The 15,311-nt window shown below is 36.5% G+C and overlaps 2 protein-coding genes across 2 annotated transcripts; one reads left to right on the top strand and one right to left on the bottom strand.

Moving 5' to 3' along the window:
- The first annotated feature begins 1,339 nt into the window (after positions 1-1,339).
- On the top strand, positions 1,340-3,921 carry LOC111804176 (myb family transcription factor PHL5). The gene is made up of 7 exons (XM_023688893.1): positions 1,340-2,155; positions 2,248-2,470; positions 2,541-2,617; positions 2,724-2,763; positions 2,904-2,958; positions 3,134-3,203; positions 3,602-3,921. The coding sequence occupies exons 1-7, from the start codon at positions 1,670-1,672 to the stop codon at positions 3,809-3,811; spliced, it is 1,161 nt and encodes a 386-aa protein (XP_023544661.1). The 5' UTR covers positions 1,340-1,669; the 3' UTR covers positions 3,812-3,921.
- A 4,593-nt stretch (positions 3,922-8,514) lies between these two features.
- LOC111804209 (cell division control protein 48 homolog C-like) lies at positions 8,515-14,570 on the bottom strand. Its single transcript, XM_023688935.1, has 10 exons — positions 13,523-14,570; positions 12,313-12,929; positions 12,040-12,192; positions 11,110-11,226; positions 10,913-11,017; positions 10,365-10,430; positions 10,164-10,228; positions 9,884-10,085; positions 8,936-9,073; positions 8,515-8,849 (listed from the first exon to the last, which is right to left on the bottom strand). Exons 1-10 carry the CDS (start codon positions 14,463-14,465, stop codon positions 8,802-8,804), a joined length of 2,454 nt encoding a protein of 817 aa, XP_023544703.1. The 5' UTR covers positions 14,466-14,570; the 3' UTR covers positions 8,515-8,801.
- Between the last annotated feature and the right edge of the window lie 741 nt (positions 14,571-15,311).

Genomic DNA, 15,311 nt, shown 5'->3' with positions numbered 1-15,311 from the left:
CCGTTGTTGTCGTCGTTTTGCTTGCATGCTACATAACACTGTCTCTCTTCCTCTTGCTTTCAAAACTCTTTTTCAAAACCTCTCTCCCCCGTTTTCTAAAATCTTCTCTTGAAATCGAGACCCGAGGTTTCAAAACTCATTTCGGCGATCTTGATTCACAAAGGAAAATCGTAGATCTGAGTAAACGTTCAAGATCTTACCTCGTGGGTTTTTCCGATTTCTTGATGGAAAATGGGACTCCAGCCACCCACATTCTCTTTTCCCTCCCAAGAAAGGCTCCTTGCATCATGATCTTGACCCGAATAGACTCGATAGTTTTCGGTGAGTTTTACGGCCGTTCATTCTTTCTCCTCTCTCTAGGTTCACTCTAATCCCTCTCTCTCACTATTTCTCTTTTGCTGGACACTGTACAGGTTTCATTTGGACCCCTTTAGTGGTTGGAGGGGCAAACTTACCTTTTTTTNTCTTCGAGTATTACACCCGAGGTTTGTATTCACATTGCCCGACCATAGGCAACGTGACTTAAAGTAGGCTTGACCCACTCAGTGCTGAGAGTGAGTGTTGCACAATCGCCAATTTCACTGCCTAGAAACCGCGATTGTGACACCCAACGTCCTCGCTGGTACACTGCTCGGTGTCTTCTTATAATAAATGCTTTGCTCTCCTCTCCAACGAAATCTATAAATGAACAGTGTCTAACTCTAATACTATTTGTAACAGCCCAAATCCACCGCTAGTAGATAGTGTCTGTTTTGACCCATTACATATCGTCGTTAGCCTCGTGGTTTAAAAACGCGTTTGTTAATCCACTCCAGCTCGATGTCAGGCTCTAATACCATTTATAACAGCCCAAGCCCACTAATAATAAATATGGTTCGTTTTTACCCGTTATGTATCATCGTCAGTTTAACGATTTTAAAATATGCATGTTGTCAGGACAGACGTTTCCACGCCCTTTTAAGGAATAAATTCTTCTCCTTTCACATATAAAAGCTATTTTCTAAGGACTAAAAATGTCATTTTTAAAACTTTTTAGGAACTAATAATTTATTTCAAAGTGAAAATAAAAACTTTTAAATTTTTTTTAATTACCATCATCAACTTATTAATAATAATAATAATAACAACGTTAATAAAAATTAAAAAAAAATTAAATTCTTAATTAAATTAATTAATGATCATTCCAATGTGTTCTACAATTTAAAATTGTGGATAAAAAATAATAATTTTAAAGTTCGTTCATAATAATAATAATAATAATAATAACAATTTAAAAAAAAAAAAAAAAAAAAAAAAAAAAAAANTGAGCAAACACGAAAATTGGGATTCGTAGTTAAAAACGAAGATTCATTTCAAATTGTTCTTCCCTTTTGTGTTCTTGCTCCGTTCTAGATTTATTTATTTGAGCCGATTCTTCATTCCATCCCGTTTTTCTCTCGAATAATCTCTCTTCCAATTCGCGGTAATTCATCATATCTTACGCATCAAGTCTTCCAAGAATAATCGCAATGGAATTGTATGCCATGCGTTGATGTTATTTATGCTCCTTCTCTGTATCTCTTTTTCTACTCTGTCAATCTGTTTGGAAAAGGTTCGATAATCTGTTTTCAAGCCCAAAAAATTGACCGAAATCGGAGATTTGGAGGTTGTTTCCTTGGAAAATCTGTAAATGAACGATTACGGAATCGATTCGAAGCAAGAAATTCATCAAAATCATGGGGTGATGTTTGATTGTTACTCTCAGAATACTAGGGCACAGCAGCCCTGGAGGATGGGAGCTTGTGTTCATCTATCCGCCATGGATGAGGTTGAGTCGTCGGAACAGCAAAATCTAGGTCTGTCTAATTCGAGCTCCACCATCATCAACCTGTTCGAATCTCCTGCTTCGGCTTTCTTCGCGACGGAGCAATGTATGGGGATTCCTCCTATTGAGTTTCGTACTGGTTCTTCGTCTTTCGATAGGGCTTCCGATTCGGCGGAGCACAGCGGCGCAGATTCTGAATTTAGTAACACCTTGCAATCGGTTGTGAGATCTCAACTCTGTAAGAGAAGCTTCAATGGCTTCCCGAAGACTATTTTCACTGACTACAAGGTGTTTGATGCTCGTCCGCCTTCAATCGGAAAGCATTTTTCCGTTCCTTTCAAAGATCAAGGAGTACGTAATTTCCACTCTCCATCTGATTAATCTATTTTCTTTCTCCTTTCCAACTTTTATGGATGTTTTTGCGGTGTTTGATTCTGATTCAGGGGTGCTATGATTCAACCAGTTATTCAATTGCACAGCCAACCTTTTGTTCTTCACAAGAGAAGAACTCTCCTAGATTCTCTTGCTTGAGTTCTTCCGTTGGCTCTGGAAGCTCTTCTTCTTCCTTCAATGGCAATGGATTCCCTACCAAAACGAGAATCCGATGGACGCAAGATCTCCATGAGAAGTTTGTTGACTGCGTTAATCGTCTTGGTGGTGCTGAGAGTAAGAACATTAAAGCCGATTTGTGGAGTTTTCTTGAATTTTTCAAGGCTCATTGTTGTTTGTGTTACAGAGGCGACGCCTAAAGCAATTTTGAAGCTGATGGATTCAGAGGGATTGACCATATTCCATGTGAAGAGCCATTTGCAGGTTCATCAAAAGAAGAAAGAAATCCATAACATAACTCAATTTTGTATGATTTGAATTTCCTTTCTGACCCATAAGTACTGATTTTTGTGTTCTTCCTCCTTTGTAGAAATATCGGATAGCAAAATACATGCCAGAATCTGCAGATAGTAAGAGATTTCCATACTGAACAACCATTTATTTCAATTCAATCCTCTGTTCTGTTTGCTTGAAAGCTTTGAATCTTTACTTATCAACAATGGATTCTTTCCTGCAACCTCCAATTTTGTATTGTTATTTTCGAATGCAGGGAAATCTGATAGAAGGAACGACATGAATGAAGTTGCTGAACTGGATGTCAAAACGTGAGCTTCTAGTCACTTTTTCTACCTATATTCAAGAATATGAATGATTCAACTCTGTGTTGATAACCATTAAAGTGTTTGATTAAGAAAGATGATAACCAATAGTTATCTAAGATTTTGAAAAGTTATTTCTAACTCATTCGTGGTAATACAATTGAATGATGATGTATAACAGTGCCATGCAAATTAAAGACGCTTTACAACTGCAGCTCGATGTTCAGAGGCGTCTTCATGATCAACTAGAGGTAATATACTCGTGTTCTATTGAGTTTGTGTCGAATAAACTATAGAATGATAAAATTTTAATTGGTATCTAAACTTTAATAGTGCATAATAGTTCATGAACTCGCGTCTTCATGATCAACTAGATGTAGTATACTCGTGTTCTATCGAGTTTGTGTCAAATCAACTTTTGAATAATAAAGTGTTTAGTCGGTATCTAAACTCTATTAGTGTGTAATAGTTCTTGAACTTGCATATTCGTGATCAACTAGAGGTAGTATGCTCGTGTTCTATCGAGTTTATGTCAAATAAATTATTGAATATCAAAATGTTTAATCGGTATCTAAACTACTTTAATAGTGTAATAGTTCTTAAATTTTATATCTAATAGAAGTCTAAATTTTTAATATTGTCGTTGTAGATACAGAGGAAGCTACAGTTGCAAATTGAAGAACAAGGGAAACGACTAAAGATCATGTTTGACCAACAACAAGAAACTAACAAATGCTTCTTCACAGCCAATGGCTTCAACAAACCGTTCCCTAACGACCCATCAGGTTATCTCGACGATCCTCCGATCCCGACAGCCGAAAACATCCGAAATGCCCAATTCCCAACCAACATAAGTTAGCCATGAAGAGAACCACCATTTTCATGATTACCAGTACATAAACACTCATTGGAGGGTTCACTGTCTTCTTTCAAACTTACAATGAACATTATTATGCAAAAATCTACACAAAAAAAAAAAAAAAAAAAAAAAAAAAAAAAAAAAAANTTGAATATACAAACTGAATTGAAGAAACTAGCAATGGCCAGTTGCTTTTCAGATAACTTTTGCAATCTCGACTTTAAATTTTTAGAAAATGTTCGTAATTTTAACCCTATAATAAGTTCGAGTTGTTGCCTTATTTTTTTACCATGCAAAACCGACCATGCAGGGTCTAAGTTTTAGCATAGAGATTAGACCAGAAGAGAGTCGTCCGTAAGATTGGTGTTCTAGTTTACTTGATGTACTACACATAATTTTATCTAGAGAACGGAAAATTGATGGAGAGGAAATAACTAAGCTAATAAAATCAAGAGAAACTCCCGAAAGTAACTTCTACCTTCTTAATCGAGAATATATATGTTTAATTAGATTGATATATATTTGATGCATTTAGGGTTAACATGTTTCTGCTAGCGGTGGGCTTGGACTGTTACAAATGGTATCAGAGTAGACACTAGGCAATGTGCCAGTGAAGACGCTTAGCTAATGGACTGTTACAAATGGTGAAGACGCTTAGCTAATGGACTGTTACAAATGGTATCAGAGTCAGACACTAGGCAATGTGCCAGTGAAGACGCTTAGCTAATTGTAAGATCTCACGTTGGTTGAAGAGGGAAACAAAACGTTCTTATAAGGGTGTAGAAACTTCTCCCTAGTAGACGCGTTTCAAAACCATGAGATTGACGACGATATGTAATAGGGCCAAAAGCGGACAATATCTACTAGTACTGGGTTTGAGTTGTTACAGCTTACTTAGTACTCTCAACCCTAAACCTAGGACGTCATGTCACTCCAGCATTAAGTTAACGAGGCAAACAAAACTAAACGTTGAATAACATAACATAAACAATTTAAAACCGAATGAATCCGAACAAATGGGCTTAAGTTGTCTTTTGAAGAATCGAAGAGGCAGAAACCAAAACCGAAACGACCGGGTAAGAAGAAGATTTGAATCAAAGAAGCATAGAAGAAGCCAAATTGAGAATAGAATATGCATTTGAAAGGAGTGTTTGAACTTGAGAAGTAGGTAGCAAAAGCATAAAAAAATGTCGACATTTACAAGCAAAACAAACAATGCCATCTTATCTCTTACCAAAACCATTTAAATTGTGAGAAAGAGATAAGAGTTGGAAGCCAACGAACACCTTTTTAGATGCATTATTAGTCCTTTACGCCTTTGGCTTTTTCTATTTTGGTATTGATTCTCATTGGTCTTTCTGCAGGAATATTACTCAATTAAATAATCAAATTATTATTATTATTATTCGTTAAAAGATCGATTGTGAGATCCCACCTCGGTTGGAGAGGAGAACGAAACATTCCTTATTATAAATGTGTGGAAACCTCTCTCTAGTAGACGCGTTTTAAAACAAGGGTAACGGCGATACGTAACGTGCTAAAACATACAATATTTACTAATAGTGGACTTGGGCTGTTACAAATGATATTAGAGCCCGACACTGGGCGGTGTGACAATAAAGGCGTTGGGCCCCAAGTGGGTAGATTGTGAGATCTCATATCGGTTAGAGAGGAGAACAAAACATTTCTTATTATAAGTGTGTGGAAACCTCCCCCTAGCAGATACGTTTTAAAATAAGGGTGGCGGTGATACGTAACGTGCTAAAACAGACATTATCTGCTAACGGTGGACTTGGGCTGTTACAAATGGTATTAGAGCCCGACACTGAGCGGTGTGTCAATAAAGGCGTTGGGCTCTAAGGGGGTAGATTGTGAGATCCCACATCGGTTGGAGAGGAGAACGAAACATTCCTTATAATAAGCGTGTGGAAACCTCTCCCTTAGCATACGTGTTTTAAAACAAGGGTGACAGGGATACGTAAGGTGCTAAAACAAACAATATATGCTAACGGTGGACTTGGGCTGTTACAAATGATATTAGAGCCCGACACTGGGCGGTGTGCCAATAAAGGCGTTGGGCCCCAAGGGGTAGATTGTGAGATCCCACATCGGTTGGAGAGGAGAACTGAACATTACTTATAAGGTGTGGAAGCCTTTCCTTAGCAGAAGTGCTAGCGAGGACGTTGGGCCTCTAAGGGAGGTGGATTGTGAGATTCCACATCGGATGGGGAAGAGAACTAAACATTACTTATAATAAGTGTGTGGAAATTTTTCCGAGCAGATGAGTAAGTTTCTATAACGTGGCGTACATAGTGTCTACTATTTATTTATATGCAATTTTGATAGTATTTTTGAGTAGCACCAAACACAATTCTTTCTTATTTTAGACAAAATCTTCAACGGAGCATCCCAATGGGTCTCATTCGAAAAACGAAAAAAGTTAGAAAATGGTTCGAGAAACTACTTCGGAGTGTTTCTCTGCTAAAAATCTATGTCAATTTCATCAAATATGAACATTATTACTCTGACTCTTAAAAGATTACGAGTCAAATTGCTAAATACAGATTGAAATGTATTGTTAATCTAAACCTAGTTTAATTGATTTAGATATAATAGATAAATAAGAATACAAAATCCAAACCATATTAAAATTAAAAAAAAATTAATATCTAACCAAAAAATGAANGTTTATATATGTGACAAATTATGGGAGAAAAAAACGAGGAAAATGTCATCCAAATTGGACCGTCCAATGACTTAGAATTAAAATAATTACACCTCATGGGACCAATTAAAAGTGCTTTCAGATTATGACATTCCTATTGTGCCCTCAAACTTATAAATTTTAAAAAATAAAAATCATTTATATCCTAAAATTTTAAATTTATTTAAAATACAAAAAAGTGACGTGGCAATGACTTGTAAATAGTGGCGTACGTGAATAATATCGTGCTATACGTGTCAGCTGTTAGGTTATGGAAACTAGTGCTTATTTATCACACGTATATATAGTAAATAGTTATATATACTAAATATCTGTATTCTCTATTATTGTAGATACTTGAGTATAAACGTCGGGCTAATATTCCTCTTTACATTTTCTCTCTCCTATTCAGCACATCACATGTTAGGAGAATAATCTATGATTACATGACATACAACGTGCATGAGATCTAATATTAAGAATCATGGTTCGATAAGATGATGCACATAATACTTCCATATTTATCATATCTGATTGCAACACATACACACATATTTCATTTATACTTATCATACATGGTACATCATGGTATCTTGGAAGACATAAACATGGTCATATCAACGTAGTAGTCATAATCAAACATAAAAGAAAGTACGTGTTTCATATAGTTCATTTAGATACTATAACATAAATAATAATACGTAAATCGAGCGACATGACGTATTGCTCATGCTTCAAACAATTTTATCCAATCTAGCTCGTAGGCATTTCAACAACAAGTACACTTGCAGTTTGAGGATCAGCTTGGTGTTCTCCTAAGTTCATTCTAACCAATTGTTCTTAGGTTCAACCCACCTAAAATTCAGGTTCACCTATGATATTCTATTCCTTCAAAAAATCGAGTTTAGAATCTATTCATTGAGCTAACATAACTTAATTATACTGTCTAACAATTAGTAGTCATATCTAGACACTAGACTATTGTGGGCTAGTGATATCAAGATAACGGTAAAGTCAGATTGTCTACCTATCGCATTAATAAGTTAGTACTTTACTCTTGTCTTTCCAAAGCCACAAGTGAGGCTGGAGAACAAATCTGACGAAGCCCTTTCCTTCCTTTTACTTAGTTTAGGGCTTGCTTGCTTGCCTGTCTTTAGGTAAGGGAATAGTCCAACTTCCGACCCTATTTGACTTCCAATACTTTCTATTCCTAGTAACAAGATAATAGCATTTTTAAAACCGTTAGCCTAACGGCAATACGTAACATGTCAAAATGGACAATATCTGCTAGCGGTGAACTTAGACGGTTACAATCAAGTTCCTAAAAAAAATGTCAACGCCAAACGCCATTTAGCTCGGTCTTATTATGAGCACTCAATTTTCCTGTATCTAAGCACCACCCAGAATCCACAGATTTTGAACCCTCCACCCATCTAACCAAATGAGGCCCACCCCTACCTCCAGCCCCTCCCACAGAAAGTCTTCCATATAAACTTCTAGGAAACATTACTCACAGACACAGGAATTTTAAAGAGCAAGAGGAAGTAAAGTAAAGTAAAATAAATAAGTTGGATGAGAGTTAGTCTACAACCTTTTGAGAAGAAACTCCTTTTCCAAGAAGCCAACCTTTTTTCACTCCTCCTCAATGAGATCTCAAAAAACTCGACTAGTCGGATTATGCCCGAGGGGAAGACCAAGGCTCTGTGTATACTTTGACAGTCCTGTGTATACTTCATTATCAAATATATAGATAAAGCCACATAAGCTGTAAGATCTCGCATCGGCTTGAGAGGAGAACGAAACATTAGGTGTGAAAACCTCTCCTTAGCAGACGCGTTTTAAAAACCTTGATGGAAAATTCGAAAGAGAAAGTCTAAAGAGGACAATATTTGCTAGCAGTGAGCTTGGGCCATTACACGAATTACTATATCACACAAATTTTAGCTTCCTCACTCAGCTTTATGTGAATGTAAGTAACAAAAATACACTTTCATGGATCATTTCCAACTATTTTCAAACTCTCATAAGAAAAAATGTACTTCTAGTCATGTTAGGACCTAAATAAATAATCTCTAAAACCTTAATGACGAATAGTAAATTTAGCTCAAAGAATTGATATTAAACAAAACTTTCGGAATGCCATTCACAAAAGAAGGCTCCTCACACTTACGGGGTAACTCTTTTGGGTGCCTTTTAAACTTCAAAACTCACAGCTCTTTAGGAATTGAAATTTGCCAGCAACTGTACCAAATATCAAATATTGTTGAATTAACTGTCTTGCATCCATTAAGCAGCTTTTAAGCTCTTCGACAAAAGCTCGTAAAAATGTTTTTGCTGTTACCAAAGAATGAGAGAAAAAGGATGGTTAGAAAATAATGCATCACAATATTTCGTTTTGAATAGGATAAGGTAGATAAAACCTTTTCTGACACGGAGGGCGAAATCTTAGTCAGCGCACGCTCAAAATCGGTCATCTTGATTGTACATGATGCTGATTCCAATTTACTGCTGACTGATGTCAATTTTTCTTCCAAAGCAGCCATTGCAGCTTCATTCATCTGTCATGATAAAAATCACGAGCTTGACCTTAAACACCCTTCACCCTTTTCCCAGGTAAAATGAGGAAAGAAGAAACAGTGACTAATCCTAAAGGTAAAATGAGGAAAGAAGAAACAGTGACTAATCCTAAAATATAAATATTGCCTGCTCAAAAGGCTCAAAAAGATGTTGAGGATCTTTTTGAGGAGGGTTGGGAGGGAGGCTCACATTGGCTAATTTTAGGGAATGGTCATGAGTTTATAAGGAATAAATCTCTATTGGAATGTGACCTTTTGAGGAAGCCCAAAGGAAGGCCATGAGAGCTTATGCTCAAAGTGAACAATATCATACCATTGTGAAGAGTCATGATTCCTAACATTGTATCAGAGCCATGTCCTTTAACTTAGCCATGTCAATAAAATTCTCAAATGTCGAACAAAGAAGTTGTGAGATTCAAAGGTGTAGTCGAAAGTGACTCAGTATCGAACAAAGGGTGTACTTTGTTCGATGACTCCAAAAAAGGAGTCGAGCCTCGATTAACTGGAGGCTGTTTGAGGGCTCCATAGGCCTCACGAGAGGCTCTATAGTGTACTTTGTTCAAGGGGAGGATTATTGAGGATTGTTGGGAGGGAGTCCCACATTGGCTACTTTAGGAAATGATCATGGGTTTATAAGTAAGGAATACATCTCTATTGGAATGAGGCTTTTTGGGGAAGCTCAAAACAAAGTCACGACAGCTTATGCTCAAAGTGGACAATATCATACCATTGTGGAGAGTCGTGGTTCTTACCAAAAGATTTATAAAAATTTAAAAGAAAATAAAAACTAACCAGTGCAGCAAGATCAGCCCCACTAAAATTATCACAAGCCTGCATTTGTCCAATCGCAAGTAGATCTACGCCAATATCAATAGGCTTCTTCCTTCCAAGAGCTTTTAAGACTAGCCCTCGTTCAGTTGGACCAGGGAGAGGAACATAAAGAAGTTTTCCGAATCTACCTGGCCGCAGAACAGCAGGATCCATGACCTCCGGTCTACCAAGATGAACGTATTTTTATGAGTATTAAGATTATAGTGACGCTCACCAAAGCATATGAATTTAAATGATCTACCTATTTGTAGCACCAATAACAAAGACACCTCGTCGTTGTTCTGCTCCATCCAACTCTATGAGTAACTACAAAAATGAAGTGGATCCATTCAACCACACTGAACTAATGAAATCTAAATAAGGATAGAAAGTAAAAACAAGAAGAAGAAAGACCCTAAGCACAAGAAAATCATAGAATGCATTGCAAGGCGCTTCATCGAACCTGGTTCAATAATCGCTCCACAACCCATCCCCCTTCTTTCCCACGTTTTGTTGTTAAGGCATCCACCTACAAACAATTGGAAACATAATAATAAAAGAAGGATAAGAGAGAAAAAAAAAACAATTCTTCTATTAATCAGCCACTCATTCATAACCATTCTAGAGAAAGGGGAAGATTTGGATCATCATCCATTTTAGAGCATCTCTTTTTTGGGGTAGCTTATGTAAATTTCATAGTAACTATGATTTTTTGTTTATTAATGTTCTTTGCATGTTATAAAATCTCTTTGTTTTCTTTCATTGAAGAGAAAAGAATAGTTGAAAATGATGTCTGAAATAGAGATACAAGATGCTAGTATATGCAACTTAAAAGTTCTAAATATAAAACCATCTTAAAAAGTTATGTTGTGTTCGACTTCATGGATAAATATATACTTATGTAATTGCTACCGTAGATAATAGACATATATTCCATAGGCAATCCCTAAAGTTAAATACAAAAATGATTATCAACAACATAACTAGCGAATAGTAATGAACGCGTCATACTTCATCGAAGAATAGAATGCATGGTGCGCACGTCCTTGCCCGACTAAATAGTGTCCGAACTGCAAGTTCACTTTCTCCAACATATTTATTTAGTAACTCGGGCCCCTGTGCAACAAATAAAGGGTTATTACAAAAATACTGAACCTAGTGTGAATGAAATCGGCTCCAGCCTCATTTGAATCACTTAAATACCGAACCTTAATGTGAATGAAATTGGCTCCAGCCTCATTTGCAACGGCCTTAGCAATTAGTGTTTTACCGCATCCCGGAGGACCATATAGCAAAAATCCCGTCTCTAGATCCACACCAAAGCCCTAGAACCAAGAACAGGTTAAGAAAAAAACGACAAAATGCCATAAGAACAAACCACTGGAAATTCTCAACCATGTAGAAAAGAAGCATAAAAAAGTCCATATACTTAATGACAAAAATTCAGGATGCACATGGATAGTAGTCTGAAAATAGAAATTTTAAAACAAGGGATCCAATGAATAACAAAGTTGTGTTTCATGCTTCCAGTGTTTTTATATATATTTTTGGCAGTAGATTTGGAATTTGGATTCCAATTTAAACAATCATCCAGAATGTGTTTCATAATATATAGTTATAACCCATAAAAATAGTTCTAGTTACCAACTAAATATTAGGTCGTCTTCCAGCAGGAATCGAACCTACGAATTTTCCCCTTTATTAGGTCGGTATATCACAAATATCATAGAATTTATAGTATGTTATATACATACATACAATATATATATATATATTGAATAAAAAATGAAATGAGTTAAATGCCATATCAAAGTTTTATATTCTGCATTTCAAAAGTTTAAATTCAAACTTTGGATACAATGAACGCATAAAAAGAATAAGTGTGCCAAACAAATATTCACTGAAAACATAAAAAGAATTTGGATTGCATGCCAAACAGACCCTAAATAATATTTCATTTGTGAACTGGAACTTACAAAACTATTGAGCATGAAGCTTGAAAAACCGAAACCAATGCATTACAATAGAAACTGTTCTCTAATTCAACTTTACGAGAATATGCAGTTACGAGCTATAGGGAAAGATGAAACAAAAATAATGATTTATTAAATATCAAAAGAGAAACCAAAAGTAAATACCTCATAATCCTCTGGATACTTTACACGCCGAACTACATAGCGATCGAACTCTGCTCTTAGTTGTTCTAAGCCTCCAACATCTTCCCACTTTACACTAGGAATTGCAGAAAACCCTTCTCTTCTCAGTGAAGGTTGTACCATTTGAATTGCTTCCTGTAGAACGTAACAACATAGAAGAGAAAATGACAAATCTAGTCAATATCATTCATTTGAAAAAAAATCAGTGAGTTCCATGAAATAAGAATCATTAAAAATACATATATGTTTGATCACCTCAAAGTCAGTCATGGTTATAGCCAATTTGTCCATCTCTTCAGGCAACCAAGGCTGCTTCCACCAATCTTCCATATGTTCCTTATCAACAACATCAGAAGATAATTCACATTTTCTTTGATCAATTATCCTCTTCATGGCAAGATTACCAGCCTTATTAGCTAATGCTGTCAAATCAGCTCCAACAAACCCAGGAGTCGCCCTAGCTATTTTTAGAAGATCAAATGAACCTTCGAGTCTCAAGTTGCTGGTAAGGACAGAGAGAATTTCAGTCCTTGCATTTTCATCTGGAACCCCTAATACGATCTCACGATCAAAACGACCAGGCCTCCTTAATGCAGGATCAACAGCATCAGGTCTATTGGTAGCACCAATTACAAGAACATAGCCTGGTCTAACATTGGAACTATCTTTCTTTGAACTTGCATCAGTAGAATCTACAAGTTTGTGGAATCCATCCATGCAAGTCATTAGTTGTGTTACAATCCGTCTCTCCATTTCTCTCTGTAGATTTTCTCTCTTTGATGCAATTGCATCAATCTCATCAATAAAAACAATTGAGGGTGCTGTCCTATACGCTTTGGCAAAAAGCTCTCTAATATTTTCTTCCGACGCACCTAAAAGTCCCAAAATAATTAATTACTTGAAATAGTAGAACACAAAAAATAACTTATTCAGCATTGAAACCAGAACAAAAAGAAAGAAACTTGTAAGAAAAAAAAATCAAGCATCATAGAAAAGTGAAACTTGTAATCGTAGTAAAAGTGTCCAAAATTGCTACAATTGAAGTTTAAGAGAGAACTTTTCATCAACTCGGTAGATCCGTTAATGTACGCATATATTACAAATAAGTACCACCAATCCAAATTTGTAAGTTTAACGATTTAAGTATCATTAAGAAAACATATGTAGTGTTGGAACTGTGAAGAAATCAAGATTAAACAACATAGGATACCAATTTCATTTAGACCTATAGAGTTTAATACTAACAATCCACCAACAACAATTATATTGATAATGTATCCTAAAATTAGTTCTCTAGAATGAAAAGCTTAACTCTTAACAGTAAGTAAACCATCACATGACATATTGCAAGCATGTTTATACTATCTCATAACCAAAATTCATATCTCCACATCTATATAACCATATGGTTTTACCACTCAAGCACACAATTTCAACTATTTTTGCAAGATAAACATCTATCTACCTGATACACCCGACACGACCTCCGTGGCGGAAATCTTATAGAATGGCACGCCAGTTTCGTTCGCAATGGCATGAGCCAACTTTGTCTTCCCACAACCAGGGGGTCCATGTAGCAAAATTCCAGCCATCGGCCGAACCCCCAACCACAATGGCAGCTGTGGGTGGTAGAGTGGCACAATCACCTCCATCTTCAATTCGTCTAGCACACTCTTCATCCCTCCCAAATCCTTAAACCTTGGCCCTTCCTCCTTCGCTCCACCTGTTTCAACTTCTGTCCCATTAGGAGAATCCTGTGTCTCCTTCTGCAATACCCCCTTGCTTGCATTCCCCACACAAATCTTTTCAGCAACCTTATTATCTATGGCAACTTCCAACTCCACACTCTTCTCCAAATGCTCATTCTTCGATTTCTTCGACTCTGCATAAGATGTTCGGAGCATCGACTTCATCAGATCGAACTCCGGCTCTACCTTTTCCCCGTAAATGGCATCCTCCGATGTCGACAACGCTCCATCGCCACTATTATCAGAATCCGATGAAGAAGACGAAGACGACGACGAATCATCCTGATTGCTGCGTTGTATCCTCCTGAGATGCATATTCTCCATACTCTGCAACCGCTGTTCGCGTACGTCGACTCTCCTATGCCGCTTCTTTCCAATGGTACTGCAATCTGCGCCTTCATCTTCAGAATCTTGCAATTGGCGCTTGATTTTGCTGGTGGAAGCAGAAGGAATGGATTTAGGGCTCTTCGTGAGCTGCGAGTCGAGGGTTTGTTGGACGATTAAAGTGAAAGGTGACTTCTTGAGATGTCGGTAGTCCCGGTAAGTGGACTGGAGATGCTCGACGATGTCGTCGACGGTGGGACATTTATGGCGACAAGACTTAATTCGTTGAAGAAGGAAACCACGATTCACAACGGACGGCGACCTGCCGCCAGCCATCTCCGCCGCCTCGCTTGGATGTGGAAGAGAGATGCACTTGTAATCGACGCGCAGCGGCGGCGGTTCACGATGAGCAACACGGATGGTTGGTAATACGAATTTCTATTTTACCCCTAATTTATTTTAATCACTTATTTTTAAATGTTTTTATTTTTATAATTATTGTTCATTATTTTATTGGAACTCCGTTGGAGACAATGACATTTTTACCCTTATTCACAGTAATCATATGAAATTAAATTTCACCAAAATAATAATAGTAATACTGTCTATTATCCCATGTGAGATCTCATATCAGTTGGAAAAGAAAACAAATCAATTCTTATAAAATGTGTGAAAACTTCTCTTTAGTAGACGCATTTTAAAATCGTGAGGCTAACATCGATATGTACAGTGGACAACATCTGTGAAAGTGAATATTTTTTTTGTTTTATTTATATAATTATGCCCACCCAATTGAAAGTTGAAAATTCTAAGAGATGAAAGATATAAATGAACAATCTCCATAAAACGTAAAGAATACCCTATTTAGAATGAAAGAAAAAATAGGTAGCAAACAACAATCGGGAGAGAGAAATCAAATGTACTAGATCTCAAATGGATAAACGACGATAACTTACGTACATAAAAGTAAAAAGAGACCACTGCTCTAATTATAATTTTGAATCTTTTATTTACAATTTAATATTATCTATTATATAAACGATTAACATACGAAAAAAATCATGTTAACATAATGATCGAAAGGATTTATAATGTATAGATAAGATTCTATATTTTATTTTAATAACGATATTCATACAACCCACTTTGTAATTATTACAAATTGTTTGATTTAATTGATTT

The sequence above is a fragment of the Cucurbita pepo genome, chromosome LG10 (genome assembly GCF_002806865.2).
Source record: "Cucurbita pepo subsp. pepo cultivar mu-cu-16 chromosome LG10, ASM280686v2, whole genome shotgun sequence".
In the NCBI taxonomy this organism is placed as follows: Eukaryota; Viridiplantae; Streptophyta; class Magnoliopsida; order Cucurbitales; family Cucurbitaceae; genus Cucurbita; species Cucurbita pepo.
This window is presented reverse-complemented; position numbering and strand designations above follow the sequence as displayed.

Bases quoted from the DNA above. Each gene is read 5' to 3' on its own strand.
- LOC111804176 (XM_023688893.1), top strand. From the start codon at position 1,670: ATGAACGATTACGGAATCGATTCGAAGCAAGAAATTCATCAAAATCAT. The intron at 2,156-2,247 runs GTACGTAATTTC...ATTCTGATTCAG, and splicing joins TTCCTTTCAAAGATCAAGGA to GGGTGCTATGATTCAACCAG. The intron at 2,764-2,903 runs GTAAGAGATTTC...TTTCGAATGCAG, and splicing joins CATGCCAGAATCTGCAGATA to GGAAATCTGATAGAAGGAAC.
- LOC111804209 (XM_023688935.1), bottom strand. From the start codon at position 14,465: ATGGCTGGCGGCAGGTCGCCGTCCGTTGTGAATCGTGGTTTCCTTCTT. The intron at 12,930-13,522 runs GTAGATAGATGT...TGGGACTTTTAG, and splicing joins GGTCGTGTCGGGTGTATCAG to GTGCGTCGGAAGAAAATATT. The intron at 10,086-10,163 runs GTAGATCATTTA...TCATCTTGGTAG, and splicing joins GTTATTGGTGCTACAAATAG to ACCGGAGGTCATGGATCCTG.